The sequence below is a fragment of the Triticum urartu genome, chromosome 2 (genome assembly GCF_003073215.2).
Source record: "Triticum urartu cultivar G1812 chromosome 2, Tu2.1, whole genome shotgun sequence".
Lineage (NCBI taxonomy): Eukaryota > Viridiplantae > Streptophyta > Magnoliopsida > Poales > Poaceae > Triticum > Triticum urartu.
The window spans coordinates 430549115-430571978 of record NC_053023.1 but is presented as its reverse complement, the minus strand read 5'-3'; the positions used below and the strand labels follow the sequence as shown (position 1 = coordinate 430571978).

General features: G+C 46.4%; 1 protein-coding gene across 1 annotated transcript; it reads right to left on the bottom strand.

The window, feature by feature from the left end:
* Positions 1–7711: 7711 nt before the first annotated feature.
* LOC125541632 (glycerophosphodiester phosphodiesterase GDPD2-like) lies at positions 7712–10394 on the bottom strand. The gene is made up of 8 exons (XM_048704988.1): positions 10154–10394; positions 9866–10059; positions 9222–9281; positions 9013–9093; positions 8718–8918; positions 8528–8623; positions 8218–8414; positions 7712–8131 (listed from the first exon to the last, which is right to left on the bottom strand). Exons 1-8 carry the CDS (start codon positions 10233–10235, stop codon positions 7885–7887), a joined length of 1158 nt encoding a protein of 385 aa, XP_048560945.1. The 5' UTR covers positions 10236–10394; the 3' UTR covers positions 7712–7884.
* Positions 10395–22864: the final 12470 nt, after the last annotated feature.

Here is a 22864-nt window from a genome sequence, read left to right as displayed (position 1 = left end):
GCACCCCTCCCCATGGGCTGGTCCGAATTGGACTAGGGAGGGGGGCGCCCCCTTCCTTCTCCTTTTCCCTTCCCTTTCCTTCCCTCCTACTCCTACTACTTGGAAGGGCTCCTAGTTCAACCAGGAAAGGGGGAATCCTATTCTCGGTGGGAGTAGGACTCCCCTAGGGCGCGCCATAGAGAGGGCCGGCCCTCCCCCTCCTCCACTTCTTTATCTACGGGGGCAGGGGCACCCCAAAGAGATAACAATTGATCGTTTGATCTTTTAGCCATGTGCGGTGCCCTCTCCACCATAGTCCACCTCGATATTACTGTAGCGGTGCTTAGGCGAAGCACTGCGTCGGTAGAACATCAACATCGTCACCACGCCCTCGTGCTGACGAAACTCTCCCTCAACACTCGGCTGGATCGGAGTTCGAGGGACGTCATCGGGCTGAACGTGTGTTGAACTCGGAGGTGCCATACGTTCAGTACTTGATCGGTCAGATCGTGAAGACGTACGACTACATCAACCGCGTTGTGTTAACTCTTCCGCTTTCGGTCTACGAGGGTACATAGACAACACTCTCCCCTCTAGGTGCTATGCATCACCATGATCTTGCGTGTGCGTAGGAATTTTTTTGAAATTACTACGTTCCCCAACAGCCGCACATCAGCTTGAAGGACCCACAACATCATGGTGGGAGAATTTCACAGCCACTTTCCCTGTCGACACTGTCACATGGGACTAGTTTCAGCAGGCTTTTCGAACTACCCATGTTTCAGCAGGAGCTATGGCCATGAAGAAGCGAGAGTTTCGCAATTTGCGCCAAGGAGGACGGACAGTTGGCCAGTATGTGGAGGACTTTAGTAAACTAGCACGTTATGCCCCAGATGACGTTGCTACGGCTGCAGCTAAGCAGGAGAAGTTTCTGGAAGGACTGAATGATGAGTTGACCATGCAGTTGATGGTAGCAACCTTCAACAACTACCAGGAGTTGGTAGATCGTGCTCTCATGATTGAAGGGAAGCAATAGCAGATTGAGAATCGCAAGAGGAAGTATGGACAAGGGAAGCACAATTCAGGAGCTCAGCAGAAGCCACATTTTACCCCTAGACCGGGAGGACATTTTCAGCATACCCATGGAGGAGGTAGCTCGCACAATCACAACGGCACCAAGAATGGTAATGGGAATGGAGGAAGCAACGGCCAGAACCGCACCAACCCATCGACCCCAGCAAAGAGAGACCTGAGCCAAGTCACTTGTTTTAAGTGCCAGAAGACCGGACATTATGCCAATGAATGTCCTGAATCCTAGAATGGAAATGGCAATGGAAGCTCTGGGAAGAAGCTGAACCCTTTCAACAGGGGACAGGTGAACCACGTTAACGTGGAGGAGGTTGAAGAGCAGCCGGATGCAGTAATCGGTAAATTTTGGTTAAGTCATTTACTGCACTCGTTCTTTTCGATACTGGTGCATCGCATTCATACATATCAAGGGGATTTGTGGATAAGTATAACCTGCCCACCAAAGTTTTTAGAACACCTATGTTAGTAAGCTCACCAGGTGCGGAGTATATGGCTAGCCAAGGATGTTTTCAAGTGCCATTAAGTATAGGTAGGCATGTATTTCCCTCGGATTTGATAATATTGGAATCACAAGGTTTGGATGTAATTCTGGGTATGGATTGGTTGTCGATGTATGGAGGAAACATCGATTGCGCCAGTAAGTCAATATTGCTTACCACCCCAGAAGGAAGAAGGATCAAGTATGTATCCCGGCATGTGCCGAAGAGGACTCAAGTAAATTGTCTAATAGGAGTTGTGCAGGAGGAAGTACCAGTAGTGAAGGATTTCCCCGATGTATTTCCGGAAGAGTTGCCAAGCATGCCACCGGATAGAGATATTGAGTTTTTGATTGAACTTTTGCCAGGCATAGGGCCAATATCAAAGAGACCATATAGGATGCCCGCAAAGGATTTGGTGGAAATCAAGAAGCAGATTAAGGAGTTACTGGATAAAGGATATATTCGCCCAAGTTCATCGTCTTGGGGATCACCAGTACTTCTAGTGGAGAAGAAGGATGGATCGTTAAGGATGGTTGTTGATTATCGAGGTTTGAATGAAGTAACCATCAAGAACAAGTACCCTCTACCCATGATCAATGATCTGTTTGATCGATTGCAAGGAGCTAAGGTATTTTCCAAGATCGATCTGCGATCAGGATACCACCAGTTGAAGATTCGAGAACAGGATATACCTAAGACAGCTTTTACCACCAGGTATGGGCTGTATGAGTATACCGTTATGTCATTTGGTCTGACCAACGCACCTGCATATTTTATGAACATGATGAACAAAGTATTTATGGAGTTTTGGATAAGTTCATCGTAGTATTCATTGATGATATTCTGGTTTACTCAAAGAATGAAGAGGAGCATAAGGAGCATTTGCGTTTGGTACTTGGTAAGCTCAGAGAACATCAATTATATGCCAAATTTAGCAAATGTGAGTTTTGGTTGAAAGAAGTTGGATTTCTCGGACACGTTATATCCGGAGAAGGTATAGCAGTAGATCCCACTAAAGTTGATACTGTGACCAAGTGGGAAGCGCCAACAACAGTTGGAGAGATCCGGAGTTTTCTTGGACTCGCAGGATACTACCGGAGGTTTATTGAGAATTTCTCAAAGATTGCGAAGCCTATGACGGAGTTGTTGAAGAAGGATACCAAGTTCATATGGACTGAGGAATGTGAGGCTAGTTTCCAGGAGTTGAAGAAACATTTGGTTACCTCACCGGTGTTGATTTTACCGGATCAGACCAAGGATTATGAGGTGTATTCTGACGCTTCACGTCGAGGACTTGGAGCAGTGCTTATGCAGGAAGGAAGAGTTGTTTCCTATGCCTCACGACAGCTTAAGCCTCATGAGTTGAAATATGCTACGCATGACTTGGAGTTAGCAGCCGTAGTGCATGCATTGAAGACTTGGAGACATTTTCTGATTGGAAACCATTGCGATGTGTACACGGATCATAAGAGTTTGAAGTATATTTTCACACAGAAGGAGTTGAACCTCAAACAAAGGAGATGGTTGGAGCTCATCAAGGATTATGATATGAAATTGCATTATCACCCCGGAAAGGCTAACATAGTAGCTGACGTGTTAAGCCGTAAGAGCCATGTCAACACCCTAATGACGGGAGATTTACTAAGGGAGTTAGCCGAAAATCTTCGAGAGCTATGTTTGGAAATAGTTCCAAGAGGCCATGTAGCAGCATTGGAGATTCAGTCTACCTTGATGGATAAGATCAGAGAAGATCAAAAGACTGATAAGGAGATTGCCGCTATAAAGGAGAAAATGAGCAAAGGAAAGGCTAAGGGATTTTGTGAGGATGAGCACGATACCTTATGGTTTGAAGACCGTGTCTATGTACCAAATGATTCGGAGATCAGGAAGTTAATTTTACAAGAGGCCCATGATTCACCGTATTCGATTCACCCAGGAAATACCAAGATGTATTTGGCTTTGAAGGATATTTTTTGGTGGACCGGAATGAAGAAGGATATTGCAGAATATGTACCGGTTTGTGATGTATGTCAGAGAGTAAAGGCAGAGCATCAGAAGCCAGCAGGATTGCTACAGGCATTGTCGATACCCGAATGGAAGTGGGATAAGTTAGGCATGGATTTTATTACCGGATTACCCAGAACACGTTCAGGCTATGACTCGATATGAGTTGTAGTCGATCGTTTAACAAAGGTAGCTCATTTCATTCCAGTGAAGACTACCTATACCAGTGCAAAGTTGGCAAAGATATACATGACTAGAATTGTTTATCTGCATGGAGTTCCAAGGAGCATAGTATCAGATAGAGGAACCCAATTTACCTCAAAGTTCTGGAATCAGTTGCATGAAACTTTGGGAACCAGACTGGAGTTTAGCACAGCTTTCCACCCGCACACTGATGGACAGACTGAGAGAGTCAATCAGATTTTGGAGGATATGCTAAGAGCTTGTGCGCTAGATTACGAATCTAGCTGGGACGAGAATTTGCCATATGCAGAGTTCTCTTACAACAACAGCTATCAATCCAGTTTGAAGATGGCCCCTTTCGAAGCCTTGTACGGAAGGAGGTGCAGGACCCCATTACCGTGGGATGAAGTTGGAGACCGCCAGTTGTTTGGACCAAATCTGATTAAGGAGTCAGAACAGAAAGTGAAATTGATTCATGATAGGCTCAAGGTAGCCCAGTCCAGGCAGAAGAGCTATGCAGATTCTAAACGCAAGGAGACAGTTTACGAAGTTGGAGACAGATTTATCTTCGAGTATCACCACTTCAAGGAGTTAAGCGCTTTGGAGTTAAGGGAAAGTTAGCGCCACGTTTTGTAGGCCCATACAAGGTTTTGGAGCATATGGGAGAAGTTGCCTATAAATTAGAATTGCCCGAAGGATTGTCAGGAATTCACGACGTGCTCCACGTTTCCCAGTTGAAGAAGTGCCACGCAGAGATGGCTGATATACCGCTGAGAGACACAGTGCCGCTGGAAGCAATTCAATTGGACAGTGATTTGACCTATGAGGAGAAACCAGTTAAGATTCTAGAGTATGCCAGTCGAGTCACCCGCAGCAAGGTTATCAAGTTTTGCAAGGTTCAGTGGAGCCACCACACGGAGGACGAAGCCACCTGGGAACGAGAGGAAGAATTGTTGAAGGACCACCCTCACCTATTTTCTAGCCAACCCGAATCTTGAGGGCGAGATTCATCTTAACGGGGGGTAGGTTTGTAACATCCCAAATTTTCAATTTGGAATGTTATACACTAGATCATCATTGCATATCATATTTATTGCATTTTGGTTGATCCTAGAAATTTTACGCAACTCAAGGACCCTTGGAGAGAGTTGGGGATTTCGTTATTTTCATAATTGAGTTGTCTCAAATTTTGAAAATAGGATTATTTGATTTTATTTATTTTATCTTCGATTATTTCTATTACAAAAATATGAGAGAGGGAATAAAATGACTTTACCAAAATAAAGAAATATTGAGGATTTAAAAAAAATCAATTAAAATTTTATTTGAATTTAGGAAAAAAATCGCGTTTTTCAAAATTGCATTTAAGCCCCAAATAAATGTTCATCCTGTGCGGCTTGATTTTAGAAGTCGGGGAAAATTTATTTCTGGATTTTTGGAGTCCGTTTAGTATTCCTTTTGTTTTTTTCTGAGCGTAACTATTTAAAAAAACACAACCGACCTAACGGGCCGTGTTCGACCCAGACACTAGGCCTGTCCGGCTTTATAAGCCGGGGAGGCCCAGCCGGACCCCCCCCCCTCAAACCCTAGCCGCCCTAGCCCCGCGTCGCCGCCGCCTTTGCCGCCGCACCTCGCCGCCGCGCCGCCCCTCGCCGCTGCGCCACGCCGCCGTCGGAGCACCGCCGCCGCCCGCCGGATTCGTCGCCGGAGGTAGACCTCGCCGCCACCGGGTTTTTTTCCGAAAAACCGTTCGGTTTTTCGAAAAACCGTTCGGTTTTCCGATGGTTTTGTTCGTTTTTTTAGTTTCAGTTTTTTTAAATAAATTGGTTTTCCGTTTTATTTATTTAGCGAGCATTCGTCCGTTCATTCGTTTTAACGAACGTTCATCGTTTTTCTTTTTCTCGGATTAAATCCGCGATTTTTCTGATCGCGATTTTCGTTTTAGTCTAACTTTTCGCTCGTTTATCGGAATCAGGCGATTCAAGCGCCTGGAGTTTCGTCTCGAAACCCTCTTTCCGTTTAACCAACTCAAACAAGTTTTTGCCACTGTAAAAATTTCCCTAGATCTAGAATAGTAAACAAAGCCTTTTTCTTTTGCCGTTTGTCTTTCGTTGCTTCGTTCGTTTTGATTCTTTTTGCCAACCGGAGTTCTTAAGTTGAACTTTCTGGTTAGATCTCTTATTTGATTTTTACCTGTGCATTAGTTGAGTACGTATTGTATGCTTGTTTGTTTGCGATAGAGTACCCGGAGTGCGCCGCTTGCTACTTCGAATCGCTAGGTTCCGGATCATCAGCAAGGCAAGTAACACTTTGATCATGCTTTCCCACAACCCAGTTTTATTGCATTAGATCAATCCTCACACATTGCATGATTAGGATCTAATTAAATTGTGGGTTTGGGAAGTAGATGAGGTAGAACCTATTACCTGTTTATTATCAAACCTTTGGGAGTTACTTCTACGTTTGCTTATTATGCCATGCTATGCTAGTAGACGTGGATTGGGATGAGTGTATCCATGACAGATGTGAGATGTTAATTAATGGTTATTTAAGGTGGCAACTTAAACACACATCTGGGTGGATTGAGGCACCTGGGTATTCCAGCGATTGCCTGTTTTCTTTTGGACCGCCACCCAGGCTCAAAGGGATCATGAGATTATTCATGCTAGAAACTTCCGTGTGCAGCCACAAGCTATTATGGGCTCTAGCATAGTTGATTAAGTTGTGCGAACTCTTACAGTGGTAGACTAGCAGATGTAGGGGAAAGTAGGTGTACGGTCTACCCGATCGTAAGGTGCTAGCGCTTCTGAAAGACTATGTCTCGGTCATCCGTCTTCTCAAACACCATGTAGTGCGAGAAACCAAACGGAGGCGATCGAGTCTTGTGGGGAAAAGTGCGCAAACCTCTGCAGAGTGTATAAACTAATCATGGTTAGCCGTGTCCCCGGTTATGGACATCTTGAGTATCTAGTACCTGGATTATCATGTGAATCTCAACATGTTACTCTAAATTAATTTTGTGGGTTTTAATGATGATGCTTAATTGGGATTGAGAATGCTGTCAACCATTCTCAATGTTTAACACACCATGATAGTTAAATAAAATTTATTCCTTTGCAGTAGGGAAAAATTGGCTTTACGCAAAACTGTAACCATAGAGCTTTCCACCAGCCAAATATGCATATAGTAGCTGTTTCATTCCATTACTCTCTATGTGTTACTTTGCCAGCATATTCCATGTGCTGACCTGCATACTCCATGTGCTGACCCATTTCGGGCTGCAACGTTAATGTTGCAGACTTTTCGGACGACGATTAAGGAGTTTTTAGGTCGTGGTTCTATACTCAGTGATGCCGTTGGAGTTGATGGACTCACTTATCTTCCAAGCCTTCCGCTGTTATCGTTATTAGATGGCCTTAAGCCATATTTATTGTAATAAGTTCTCTTTTGAGACTTTCGATGTAATAAGTGTGTGATTGCTACTCTGTTATAAATCCTTCAAGTACTATGTGGTGTCAGTATTACTGATCCAGGGATAACACCTGAGCACAGAGATTGGACCGTTTGAGGTCTGGTCGCTACACTTATGCTTTGAGAGCAGTCCACTTTTTTCTTGAACATCAGTACAAAGACAAACACTCATACACGCGCATACACTCACCCCTATAAACGCACACACGCACACCCTGTCCCTATGGGCACCTCCGAAAGATTAAGATGCGGATACCATAGTCCCTCTAACCATCCAACTACAAGTTGGTTCGCGTTTTGAGAGCAGTCCACTTGTATAATGGGGTTGTGGCTTGGTTGCCCTTAAGGGCCAAGCATGTAACATCTTTTATCTGGGTTTTCGTTAATTAAACGGACAATTATGTTCTCCTTAATATTAATTTACAAGGCAAAAATTTTGCATCCGTTTTGAAAAAATAGCAATACAATACAAAACACTCAATGGCCACACGCCCAAGATTTACACATGCACACAGAAACTGGTGGATTTCACCTTGATGCAAACAATCGGACGGGTCGTGGTGGCCCTGATTTACATGCCGCATCCGGGCCTTGGGGTTTCAGTTCCGAGGTGTCAAAGATTGGTCAACCTACACGGGCGCACCGTGGATATTACAGTACTATCCGAGAAGAAGACGCGCTACTGTACGAGCTCGGGTATGAGCCTCAGCAGGAAGGAAATCTCCCGCTGCGAGAAGTTGGGCGTCTTCTTCGCCGGCGCAGCCCTATCCGGTCCCAACCTCCCGGCCTGGCCTTCTTCGGGGCTGGGCTCCGGCGCCACCACGGCCGCGAACTCCGAGACGGCCTCGGCGATCTCCTGCACCAGGTCGACGATCACGCCGTCCACCCCCATCAGGTGCTGCATGTACACCGCCTCCGGCACGTTGCTGCACCAACATCGGATTCAGTATCTTCTACAGTCGCAGATAGACAAACTAGTCCGGTGCAAACTTGCGGGTCGCTGCAGGCTTACTTGAGCTGCCCGTAGGTGAGCAGGGAGAGATCGGACTCCTTGACCCTGGCTACCGCCGACGGGTGCCGGAACACCGCCCTGGCCTCCGACACGATGCCCTGCAGGCCGCCGGCGCGGCACAGCCTGACAGCCTCCTCCAGCGAGTTCCGCCGTGCGTCGGCGTGGAGCTGCGTCCCTCCAACCGTCAGGAAGTAAACCTGGTAAATCAGATTTGCACGGTAGCTTTGGAAGGTCAGTCACTGTTCGCGGCCCGAAAATGCTATGCTATCTGCAGGGAATTTTGATTATCTTGTACAGTAAGTTCACTTACAGGGTACTGGTCTTGCAGTCTTCGCATAAGCTGCGCGGCGTCGGGCTGGAAGCTGGAGAAAATGACGGGCCTGTCCTTGGCATGCTCAAAAACAACCTGAACGAAACAAACAGACCACGGTTGTTAATCGACATGTATCTTCAGACCATTACAGAAAGAAAAGATGGTCATTATGCTGCTAGCTTCTTGCCTTTAGGATGGCTTGCAGGACGCCGGCGAGCTCCTCCTCCTGGTACACGAGATCATCGTCAAACTTGAGCTCGACATTGAAGCCGACGCGCGTGTCGACGCCCTCGAACGCCTCCCGCAGCGTGCAGAGGGGTTCGTCGGAACGCACGTCCCACCTCAGTATCCTGCCGTCCTTGAGCTTCCGCAGCAATGGCCTCCCGACCTGAATCAAGATGCTAGTCAGATGTCACGGTTGTCCAGAGGGTGCGTGTCGTCTGTCATATGGTTGCAGTTCTCGGTTGTTCTGTTCTGTGTACCTTGTCCTGGTCCTTCTGAGGGCCGTAGGAGAGGAACTCGACCAGTGGAAGATCAGTGACGCGCTTCCCGCAGATTTTGCCCTGAAATTACGGTCATTGTTTCGTGAGACCTCGCAGTCGCAGCATCGATCCGCCATCGGGATGGTGCATGCTTCTTTTCTTCTTCTTCTTTTGTGCAGTGAAAAGTTGGTCGGAAGTTGGAAACTTACATCTTGTTCGGTGAAGATAAAATTGTCGTGGAAGACGACCGGGCAGCCATCTTTGGTCACCTGAAGAACAAAATGGAATGTGACGTTTTTAAAAACCGTCACACTTCACGCTTTTGCAGTTGCGGGAGAAAATGAAACAACGCATATATGCATGTGAGATGTGACGCGTCTATAGCTTGCCAGGTCTGTTTGAGCGCAGGAATATCATAAAATAAGTAGTAATAAAAAAAGCCCTGGAGAGTTTCAAAAAAAAAAAGCCCTGGAGAGAAGGAGAAAAAAAAAGCTCTCGAGCTCCACACTAGGCTAAAAATAATCCGGATGGAATGGAGTCTCTTCTGTGCTGGACCGAACTAATAAAGGAAATACACGGTCAAATTAGGAGCCCGATCTTGTTTCAAAAAAAAATTAGGAGCCTGACAAATGTTATCCATGGCCAGATACTACGTCGCCTAATTTGTAGTGCTGTACACGCGCGTCGCCAGCACCTGGAGACAGCCTGCCCCGGCCCGTGCCACCCACCGCCCAAGGAGAGGACCGAGCTGCACATGGCACCGCTCACCAACGCCAGCTCGATCGAGACTTCCGTCGGGGTTCGGCTAATGCCTAATCCTAATGGGTACGTGGTTGCGGCTGTAATAGTTTACCTGGACGTCGAACTCGACGTAGCCGACGCCGGCGACGCGCGCGGCGTCGTTGAAGGACCGCACCGAGTTCTCCTTCACCTCGCGCAGCCGCTCGTCCGGGGACGCCAGCGCGTTCATCCCCTTCCCACGGTGGCCGACCACCACCAGCGGCGGCCTCCCCCCGGCAGCCGGCGCCGCCATCATCGACTCGGCGCCTGCATGGCAACACGGACAAGATATACAATGAGGCTATACATCCACCGACGACGCACGCATGCATTTCAGTCACGCGCACGCTGACGCACGTACCGTTGATGCACGCGGAGGCGAGGTCGAGCTGCGCGGCGATGTCCGGCACGGCGGCGGCGCGCACGGCTTTGGGCTGGGCCATGTGTGTACGCCGACAAAGCCGAAGAAAGAGCGTGCTTCGGCTGGCCGCGGCGACGTGCGACCGCTGACTCGCGCCAACCGGGGCTGATCGAGGCGGTTAAACGACGAATACTTATGGACCCTTGCGTGGCCGTGGATGTGGGAGAGGCGTCGGGGAGGACGCAGGCTATATATACACACGCTTTGCCTGTTCCTTCGTGTCTAACGTGCAATAAACGTGAGAATAGAAAGGGGCGGAGGTTAAGCGATAAGATTTACACATCTCCGGGACAGGTCGCGTTAGGTTTGGATGTTGGACGCGAATCGGAGCTGACGGGGACGAGCATCGGAGGTTTATGCCGCAGGATATCCTCTCCCAGTCCGAGTCCCAGGCGACTGGAGGCATGCAGGGCGCGCGAAGCTTCTCCCGCTGACGCCGGCTTTCCTTGCAGTTTTCTAGATGGCGGCAGAATGGACGGCCGAGGGTACCGGACGCGCCCATCGGTGGTTTTGAGTGCAAGATATGTCATTCGTACGTAAACCCGGAGCAAAGTGTTACTTTCACGAAGGCGCTTTGTACCATTACCCTTTTCAAGTGAGGCCAGTACCTAATCAACTTGTAGTTGGTTGGTTACGAGGACAGTTGTATCCTTGATTATCGGTGTATAAATCCTAAATTTAACATCGGTGCTTGCATTTTTCTGATTTATTTCAGTTTTTTTGGCAATGTGCGTTTAGTGAAAGGAGGCGTTCTCGTTGACTACGAAGACGTTTGTGATACTTGGTTGATCTCAAGATGATCTGTTGGCTCCGTCTCTCAAAGATGCTCATATGATAGGGTTTGCATGCGTGCATTTCATAGGGTGTGTCCGTGCGTTGCAACCAAAACATAAATATTCTGCTATTAGGCTGGTCCTGTGATTTACCAACCTATATTATTTTGATTATGTAAAGGAAATATAATTATAAATCTGGTAAAAACTTGTCAGGTAACCACTTTATTGGCTTATCAAAAAATATATTTGCTAAGTAATTACAATGTGGGGTAGTTGAGGTGGTTTTCATGGAAAACCGGTGGATAAAACTGTATATGGGAGGAAAAAATTTATCCGGTTTATACATAAGGTAGGAGAGAACATTTTCCTTTATCCGGTTTATTTTTTTGACTGCTTTGGTCCCCTTTCAGGCATGACACGTGTCTCTTGTGGGCCAGCCGTACACTTAGCCAGTCAGCCTTGTCTTCTCCCCCAACGAATCTCATCCACATCTTCCCCCCTCATGCCTTCTTCTTCACATGCTTTCCATTGTCCCCACCACCATGCTCCTCCAGCCTCCCTTCGTCGGCAACCATCCCGCTAACAGAGTTCTACGACCCAACACTACTAATGTTGCAAAAACATGTGTCTGCATCAGCATCATTGTTGCAAAGGAGAGAGGGTGGTATCAACCACCGCCTCTGCACCCCCTTCACTGCAACGTCCACTGCGCTACATGTCGGAGGGTAACACAACAACCACTACGACATCCCTCGCCACGCAACATCATTGTTGTTGTAAACGGGGAGGGATGACGCCGAGCAGCGCAATTGTGCGCGGTGCCGATGCCACAAATTGGTCGAAAGTTGCGGCTAGGGTCGATGTTGCAGCCGCATGTCTCCTAGTCGCCAATGTTGTGAGGATGACATGCTATCGAAGTCACAAAAGGTGATGTTGCAGAGGCCCTGTGCTGCTGCATGGCCAATGCAACTGCTACAAGGAAGATATGCTTTGATGCCATGGACCGACATGGATCGGCGTGTACGAGTGACTGCCGGGGAGCCAGGGGCAACGGAGCGTGATGTTGTGGTGCTACAGCGAGAACAGGATGAAGTTGTGGTTGTGTTGGTGAGAACGACGTGGAGGACATTGTGTTGATGACCCATCCAATGGCTATGCAGCACGGGATCGGACGGCTGGCACAGAAATCAATCGGTTGACGTTGCTTCTCTTATTATTTTTAAATAGTTTGGAGAGTGGAATGATGCTGACGCAGCGTCTAGTGTGTTAAGAGGATCTCACCTGATAGGGTGTTTTGCGTAAGGGATTGATGTTGATGCAGCGTCTAGTGTGTTTACATGGTCTCACCTGACGCTTTCTTCAATCCAAAAGAATTGGCGGCCCCTAGGCGCCATCCGGATGCCATGCAGCGGAACAACATCCGCCTAGTCAGCCGTTGCATGCACGTCATCTCAGCCATCCGTTCAAGCTCCCACATCCACGAGCCCATGACTCAGTCGTCGTCTTTCTCTATCTGTGCAACAAACAACTCGACAACATCCCAGCGGCACCAGATCGAAGCTTTGTCGGAGCCTCGCCGGAGTGTCGCCGCCCGGTTTGCAGCATCGGCCTTGCAGCATGGCGGCACCGTCGCAGCACTGCCTCACAACACGTTGCCGGTTGTCGCAGGCTCGTAGCATCGGCTTGAAGCACAGCGGCGCTGTCACAGCACATCGTCGGTCGTCGCGGCACCGCTCGTAGCACGACGTCTGGTCGCAACATCACCGGAGTATCCTGAGCCGTCGTGATGTTTGTTGAGTCGCCGTCGCAGCACTAGTTCGCAACACGGCGGCTCCATCATAGTATCGTCGGAGCAGCTCGAGCCGCCGTCGCAGCACTAGTTCGCAACATGGTGTCATCGTCTCAAACATCAACATTGCTGCCAAAGCCACCATCACAGCATCCATCGCGCAGTTGAGCCCCGCCGTCGCAACATTGGTTTATGACTCGGCCGTGCCGTTGCAGCAACGCCGGACCAGCCTCACGCCGCCACCGCGACAGTATCCTGGCTACTTTGATGATTCTACAATGACATGCTTTGACGACTGCGGTGATGCTACGAGGCATGTTACGACGACCGTGACGATGGCACGATGACATGCTTTGAAACGCGTGTGGTGTGCTTCGACAACCGTGGCAATGCAGTGATGACATGCTTTGACGTCTGCGGTGATGCTACGAGGCATGTTACGACAACCGCGACAATGGCACGACGACATGCTTTGAAACGCCCATGGTGTGCTTTGATAATCGTGGCGATGCAGTGATGCCATGCTTCGATGGCCGTGGTGATGGTACGATGCGTGTTGTGACGGTCGCGACGATCCCATGGTGACATGCTTTGAATACGCGGGATGTGCTTCGACGATTGTGGCGATGCAGTGACGACATGCTTCGATGGCCGCCATGATGCTATGATGCGTGTTGTGATAGCCGCGACGACGGCACAGTGACATGCTTCGAATACCCGTCGTGTGCTTCGACAACTGATGAATGCTACGACATCATGCTCTGAAGGTCAAGGACATGATGCGGGATCGTGCTTCAGACAATCGTGGCGATGTTGCGATGTCGTGCTTCGACGACCTCGGCGATGCTGTTACGGAGGCCCGACTACTTCAATGGTGTTGAGATGGCATTCTTCGTGATCACGACAGTGTTGCGACGACGACACGGCTGCTTCGACGATGTTGCGACGCCATTCTTCGACGGCCGTGGCGATGTGGCAATAACGGCCGGCCTACCTCTAGTGATGCTGCGATGTCATGCTTCGAAGAGGGCGGCGGCGGCGTTAGGATGCTTCTCTGAGTATTGCTAGAGGGGTGGGGATAAAGAAAAGGAGCCACGATTTTATGTGGAATTGTGGTAGCGCTATATCCAAACAACCTTTACTACATGAGCTTGCTAGTATCAGGTCAAACCAACACCTGTGAAGATGCGGTTTTACAGTCCTCGTTTGGTGCTTGCTATGCGCTCCTCTTGAGATTATTTGTGCCATTACATGTATAGGTACATGCAAGCACTACCTGCGAAGTATAAGTGTAAAAAAGGACCTAAGGCTGTCACGGGGACCATCAGCTTCATACGCGTGGCAAAGAGTAAGATAGATGCACTATCTTCACGTGCCAGACACAGAGGCGCTGCGCCACACGATCGGATGGGATCGGATGGCGCCGGACCCGGCTGGCAATGCCTGAAAATCATCCGACTGTTTGTAAGCATTTTCCAAAAGAATTAGTACTAGTATGTATCTTTCTGCAGAGGGCAATAACACTACGGCTACGGCGACGAATCGGAAAGTCGGTGTGTTGTTTATGAAGCGGATGTGCACAAGCAAATATCAAAGACACCTTTGCCGCCAAGACTGAATCCACAATCGGTTGAAAGTAGATGATGAGCAGTACATTAAAAGAAAGTTCACCCGCAACACCAGTAGCATTTTGCCTTTGCCCTTCCGACGCCTCTTCACGTAATGGAGACCAAAGGGAAACTCGTAATGCCAAATTAGTCATTACGCCGTGGATGATTGGAAACGCTCGTAATGGCTAAGTGTCTCGACAGAAACACACCATTGGTGATTATAAACATCAAAAAGGTGATTACACACTACCGCATGTTGGTCCTAAGGGCATCTCCAACTCCGACTTTTAAACCTCCTGTGACTGTCTGGACCGCGAAAATCATCGAACATAGTCTTGTATCGATGTGCGGCGTGGTCCAAATGTGTTTTCTCCCGTAAAACCGGGAAGGTTTGCTAGAGTCCGGACTCCGGACCAATCACCCGCCCGTTTCTGACCACCTTGACCTACCAAAAATTCTTCCCCCTCCCACGTGATTTTGGTCAGCGCCCGCATTCATGCCCTGCCAGAGCAGACGCGATCGCTCACTGATGCCGGTATTTAAGCGGTGCGCCGGCGGAGAGAGCACCGCTCGCGCCGCTTCCTGGTGCAGGCGACTGTCGCGCATTCAAACAACACGACGACCACCCGTCCGTCTGTCTGCCACCCGCATTGATGGCACGCGGTTGCCGAGGCGTCGTCTCCTCAGGCACCACCCCCCGTCCCTCTGCCGCCCACTATTGCTATAAAAGTCAGTGCCCTGACCATAGCCGCAGTCATCCATCTCTGATCCCTCTCTTCCCCACTCCCACCATGGATCCCTCCCCATCAAAGTTCTCTATGACGGGCTGACGTCGGACCAGAAGAAGGAGATGGCCATCATTGTTGCCGGCTGGCTGACCGGCATGCAGCCGGAGGACGATGACGTCCCAATGGAGGACGCTGCCGACGATGAACTGGCGCCACCCTCCTCCTCCGCAACACCATCCTTCTCCTCCATGCCACCCTTGCTGGTGCATTGCACCATGACCATTGGCGAGGCCCGTGCGGCTGTGCCCATTACATGGACATGGTGCGGGAGGAGCAGTTTCGGGAGGCGCAAGCTGACGCCGTCTACAACCACCACCTCCTCCAAGAGCATTTGTGGGCGGAGGAGCAGATCGCCGCTGGCAGAGCAGTCGCGTCAGACGCGGACATGGTGGAGCAGGAGGCGATGCTCGAGTCCTACCACTCCGCCGGCGAGATCCGCTTCGCCTGCTGGCAGTACCGACAATGGGTGGCGGAGGTGGCGTCTTATGGCAAGGAGTGCGACAACTATGCGGGTGAGGCGGTGTTCGGCGAGATTGACGAGGAGGAGAAGGAGGACAACGCCAAGGTTGCGCCCCACCACCACCTTAAAGAACCCGGCACGTGCACGGGCGCCGCCGGCAGCAAGCAAGAGTAGTGCATGGTAGGTCTCCACCGCTCTAGTCCTAGAAAGGCCACCGCTCCTCCCCTCCCGTTGACGCCAAGCTTGGTGGGTTGAACATCTTTGGCCGATCAGGCGCTTGGCGTCGATGTGGAGGCGGACAGCTTCACTTCTCGGGCCTTCGGAGGTGAAGGTTACGAAGGCAGAACTGAAGAGCGTCAAGGTGGAGCTAGAAAAAACAAAGCTTCAGTTCTCTTGGTTCATGGCCGAACACGAGAAACGGGCGCCGATGACTATACCTGACCAGATGGGCCGGCCCAGCACAACACGGCCCGCGCTGGGTTATACGGGCCTGGCACAACACGGCCCGACTAGGCACACGAACTACACGGGCCATGTCGGGCTGGCACACGTGCTGCCTTATGTGGCCCATGCACGGCACTAATATTAAACGTGTCGATCCAGTCATCAGCCCATCTAGTATTTAGCCTATTAGGCTCCCTATTAGCCTATATAAATAAAAATAAAAACTAAATGGGTCATACCGGGCCGGCACGCGTGCCCAACCTCCAGGCCCAGGCACGGCCCTAGGCGGGCCATGTGCCGAGCACGGCCCGATTAATCACGTGCCAGGCCAGCCCATCACGGGCCAGACACGCGTGCTACCGGGCCGGCCTGCAAGGCATGACCCAGTTGGCCAGGTTTGTCGGCGACCATTTAGACCTAGCCGAACGAGCTCCGCTTAGTTGATGTAAATGTAATGAAATCCTTAATGTATAAATGAAATCCGTCAAGTTTAAATGAAATCTGTCATGTTTATATGAAATTTGTCGTGTTTATATGAAATTCGGTCGTGTTTAATCGAATTTCGTCCAGTTAGTTTGAGTTGTTGTCAAAATGTATGCGGTTAGCGTTGGATGGGCGCCTCTCGCATCCGTGTCCCTAGACTGGTCCCCTTGTCCGCGGACGGATGCATGAGCAAATTTGCGGGTTGCCTTTGAAGATGTCCTAATACAACACATGTGTCGCACACCATTCGATGAAACTGTGTATGATGCACAAATCGTAAATAGTAATAAAATATAATCATGTGCCAGAAAACAAAACGTGTGCAACAACCAATCAATCAGGCACAATGTTGGTATCCAGACCGTGTGCAATACGGGGCAAATGATTAAGTGTAAAATTACGTGTGCCATATGTTGTCATAACGCAGACGATTCCAGATTTGTAATTATGGGCGTTAAACACTTTGCAAAAACGAGATATGTGCAATGACTTAAAGCATTGCACACGTTGGACTATAAGATTATGCGTGTGTGCTGGGTTCAAAGGTACACAAACGGACGGTTTTGAGGGACACTCTTGTGCGATAATTCTCGGCAGTGCATACGGTTGTCTGTTGTCAAATGTGTGCTCTACATGCACACAATTGAAGCAAATCAACTGTATGTGATACTGTGTACAACTTGTCTTGACGAGGACACTTTCTTGCCACCCGTTGGCTTCTCATCACCATCCTCCTCCTCCTTCCACCATATTCCTCATCCTCCTCATTGTCATCATCTTGGTCCTCCGGTTCTCCTCGTCGGTCTGGTTGACGTCTGACGAGTGTGGTAAGAGATTGGAGTGGATATAATTTTTCATAATTCAACGAAAAAATACCTATGGATTGTAATCATATGAATCAAACTAATATATGAAAGAAATATAAGTATTGAAATCCTTTAAAATTTCAGAAATAGTACTACCAATATGCGAGTCTAATACTACAAGGTTCAAATTTCAGAATTACAAGTCTAAAATTCAAATATTACAAGGTTCAAATTGATATTAAAAATGAAATTCAGCTTCTGCAGAGCCTTTGTCATGCAGTTGTAGATGCATGCGCTGATCAGCTAAACATGAACATATAAAAGGTTTCAAATTGATATTAAAATTAGTTTCACCAGTTTAATATTTCTGCAAAGGGATCAGCCACTAACAAGTCATGGATCAGCTTGACATAATGACTTTCAATAATTTGTCACCTGAACTTCCAAAATAAAATTCAGTTTCTATAGAGCCATTTTCATTCAGCTGTAGACGTTGGTGTTGATCAGCAACCATTCATTTTTGCGCACTAAATAGAGGGAAAACCTCATTACCTTGAGCATACTTGCTTCCAGAACAAAGAACGTGTCAAATTTAATCTCCGGTTTGGTGCCTCGGTAAGGCTTCAAAGTAATTTCTGGGAGACGGAGAACATGTGGAGATATGCCCTAGAAGCAATCATGTGATGATGATATTTCTCTATGTATTCATGAATCTTGTATTGTTTGCGAACATCATCAATGATACCTATCAATAATTATGTGACTTGGTTGTGGAACTTTACATTGTATGATGATCGTTCTAATAGTCCCTAGTTGATAAGGTTATGCGGACACATACCTTTTGACTAGTGTATAATTTGGTTGATTACTATGTATCACAAGTTATGGGCGTAGAGATGCTAAACCGATAGTATGGACTCGGAGATGGAGATCTGTTGGAAATATGCCCTAGAGGCAATAACATTGTATTATTATAATTATATATTCATAATTAAGAGTTTATATTCTATGATATAACTGCTATGCTCCTAGAATATGTGATTCAGTGGAAAATTCATATGCATGTGTGGAATGATAAACGGTAAAATAAGATTCCTAGCCTCGCCTCTAAAACTAGCTCAAGTGTTTTATGGTCATGTTTTTCGGATCTTAGGATATCGTTAAGTGTAATGGTAGTCCTAAAACAACATTAAGAGTGTGACGTTAGAATAACAAGCATATTGAATCAACACAAACTTGTTTGTTATACTTTGAGATAATATTGTTTGAAGTCAATTGTTATAACACGGAGTGTTAACATGTGTTTTAGTTCTTTAGATCATGAGAGTATGTAGTCACTTCTTACCATACAATGAACTTTGGGGTTGCTCAAACATCATCTGTAACACGGTGATCATAACGACAACTTACAGGTTCATCGGAAAGTTTGACAAGGGACTAGATAGCTTGAGAGTGGCATTTGCTCCTTCGATGATGGAGATATATTCTTAGGGCCCTCTCGAGGTGATAGAATCCATCATCGTCTGGCCAGACACAGGTGACTATGCCACGAAGATGCTGGAACATGTCAATGAGAAAGAAGAACAATACAGGTAACGAGGAGATCGGTATAGTGGGAATTTGTATGGCTTAAAAGGATAATGATATATCTCACCTCAGATTTTGTAAAGTATCATGAAGCAAAGGGAATAACAAATGATAACCAAAGGTTCACTCGAATGTCATTCATGTACTCATAGGGACCGATATGGACGTCCACGGTTCCGCTAGCGGTCATTGAACAAAGGAGTTTTGTTCATGTCTATGTTTTACCGAACCTATAGGGTCACAAGCTTAAAATAATCATGATCTACTGAGTGTTAGTAGGACGAGAATAATGAGAATATATTTTTGAAATAATTTCACTAATATTTGAAACGGTTTCGAGAGGAACCAGAAGCGTTTTGGGGTCACTGGTAGGGTTTCAGAGTTTATCGGGAAATACCGAGTATTTCCAATAAATAATATATATATACGTGGAAAATGTTTCCGGAGAAGTTCAATTAATAATAAAAGGCTCTAATAATAGTTAGGAGGCTTTTATATTTAATCAAATTGAAGGAAATATGCCCTAGAGGCAATAATAAAGTTGTTATTTATATTTCCTTATATCACGATAAATGTTTATTATTCATGCTAGAATTGTATTAAACTAGAAACTTAGTACATGTGTGAATACATAGACAAACAGAGTGTCACTAGTATGCCTCTACATTGACTAGCTCGTTAATCAAAGACGGTTAAGTTTCCTAACCATAGACATGAGTTGTCATTTGATGAACGGGGTCACATCATTAGAGAATGATGAGATTGACGTGACCCATCCGTTAGCTTAGCACTATGATCGTTTAGTTTATTGCTATTGCTTTATCCATAACTTATACATGTTCCTATGACTATGAGATTATGCAATTCCCGAATACCGGAGGAACATGATATGTCTCTAATATATCTATAATTTATGAAGTATTCATGCTATTATATTATCCATCTTAGATGTTTTATATGCATTTATATGCTATTTTGTATGATTTTTAGGACTAACCTATTAACCTAGAGCCCAGAGCCAGTTTTCTGTTTTTTCCTTGTTTTTGAGTTTTACAGAAAAGGAATACCAAATGGAGTCCAATTGACGTGCCAATTTTTGACGATTTTTTGTGGACCAAAAGAAGCCCCCGGAGTAAAAGAGTTGGGCCAGAAGAGTCCCGGGCTGTCCACGAGGGTGGGGGCGCACCCTACCCTCCTGGGTGTGGGCCCCTATTTCGTAGATGATTCGGAGACCCCCCCCCCCTGACGTGAAACCGACGCCAAAAATTCCTATAAATACAGAAACCCCCAGAAAATAACCTAGATCAGAAGTTCCGCCGCCGCAAGCCTCTGTAGCCACGAGAAATCAATCTAGGCCCTCTTTGGCACCCTGCCGGAGGGGGCCATCATCACTGGAGGCTATGGAGGAGGATCCCGGAGGGGCCATCATCACCATGAAGGCCAAGGACCAGAGGGAGAACCTCTCCCCATCCAGGGAGGAGGCCATGGAGGAGGAAGCACAAGGGGGAGAACCTCTCCTCCTCTCTCTGGGTGGCGCCGGAATGCCATCGGGAGGGGAATCATCGCCGCGGTGATCGTCTTCATTAACATCACCATCATCGTCACCATCCTCATCTCTTTTACGCGGTCCACTCTCCCGCACCCCGCTGTAATCCCTACTTGAACATGGTTCTTTATGCCACATATTATGATCCAATGATGTGTTGCCATCCTATAATGTTTTGAGTAGATATCATTTGTCTTTGGGTTGATTGATGATCTAGATTGGTACGAGTTGTATGTTTTATTTTGGTGCTGTCCTATTGTGCACTCCGTGTCGTGCAAGTGTGAGGGATTCCCACTGTAGGGTGTTGCAATACGTTCATGATTCGCTTATAGTGGGTTGTTTGAGTGACAGAAGCATAAACCCGAGTAAGGGGGTTGTTGCGTATGGGATAAAGGGGATTTGATGCTTTAATGCTATGGTTGGGTTTTACCTTAATGATCTTTAGTAGTTGCGGATGCTTGCTAGAGTTCCAATCATAAGTCCATATGATCCAAGAAGATAAAGTATGTTAGCTTATGCCTCTCCCTCATATGAAATTGCAATGACGACTATCGATCTTGTTAACAATTGCCTAGGACAATTCTGCACACCGACCCATCATTATTCCACACTTGCTATTTATAATATTTAGTAATATATTCTAACTTTATGGTAACAGCACCTACTTTTATATTTTATCTCTCCGATATCATGCAAAGTTATCCTCTTCATACCCACAACATAGTTTCATTTCTCGTTTCTAGTTGGAAGCAAACGTTCGGTGTACGTAGAGTCGTATCAGTGGCAGATAGGGCTTGAGAGAATATTGATCTTACCTTTAGCTCCTTGTGGGTTCGACACTCCATACTTATCACTTTCACCTTTGGGAATTTCTACGATGATTCCCTGCACTTGGGGATTATCAAGCTCTTTTCTGGCGCCATTGTCGGGGAGCAATAGGTGGGGTTGATATTCTTCTGTATGCTTGTTTGCTTTCTTTACTAAGTAGATTTTGTTTTTCCTTTTTTGTTTCTGTTTAGTTGTGGGTGAAACATACAATTTTGTTTAAAAAAATAATGAAAATACAAAAAAAATTACTTGCCTCTCACACCTAAAAAGTTTTTTAATAAGAGAAGTGATTGGAAGGTTATGCATTGGAGAAGTGAGGGTCGACCTTGAACACATGTGTTCATGATCATGGAAACAATATAAAAAAATTCATGGAAGCTTCTCTGAAAATAATTATCCCCTTGTATATATCCATTGTATTATAAAAATAATGTGCCAAGCTTTGGTTTTAGGATGATTAGATTGCTTGTTTACTTTGTGCAGTACAAAAACAGAAACTTTGTCTGTAGTGCGTGATTTTACATTTTTTACTGGAAAGTCAAATGGGTCTGAAACTTTTTTTCACATTACTTTTGTACAAATTGTTTAAATTTTCATATGTTTTTAGAATTTTTTGGATTTACAGAAGTTTACTAAACTTCCAGATTACTACAGACTGTCCTGTTTTTGACAGATTCTGTTTTCTATGAGTTGTTCGCTTATTTTGATGAATCTATGGGTAGTGTCGGGGGGTATGAACCACGGTGAAGTTGGAAATACAGTAGAAATGGTTCTAATATGAAATTGGAATAAGTTTGAAACAGTACCTAAAGGTAGTGATTTGCTTTATTACACTAACGGATCTCACAAAGTTTTTGTTAAAGTTTTGTGTGGATGAAGTCGAAGATTGAGGAGTTATCAATATGATAAGAATAAAGGGAGGCAAGAGCTCAAGCTTGGGGATTCCCAAGGCACCCCAAGTAAATATTTCAAGGATACTCAATCATCTAAGCTTGGGGATGCCCCGGTTGGCAATCCCATCTTTCTTCTTCAACAATTATCGGTATACCGCGGTTTTTGTTTTGTTCACATAATTTGTGTCCTTTGTGTTTTTTTTTCATTTAAGAACTATGCTAGTATGAGATAGCCCTTTATTGATTTATAGAATACTTCATGTGCTTCACTTATATCTTTTAATTATGATCTTATAGAATTTCTCTTTGTGCGTCACTTAAATCTTTTGAGTATGGTTTTATAGAATGCTTCGTGTGTTTCACTTATATATTTTGAGCTTGGATATTGGTTAGTCTATATTAATTGTAGAATGCTCCATGAACTTCACTTATATCTTTTGGAGTATGAATAATACTATCATCTAAAGTGGATTTAGAAGAAGTTTGCTCCCACTATTCCGAATGAGGAGAATTTTGCTTATGTGGAGACTAGTGAAATTTCTATGCTTGTGGATCATGAACATAATGCTTTATGTGCTGGTTATATTGTTGAAGTCATTCATGATGCTACTGAAAATTATTATGAGGGAGGAATACATGCT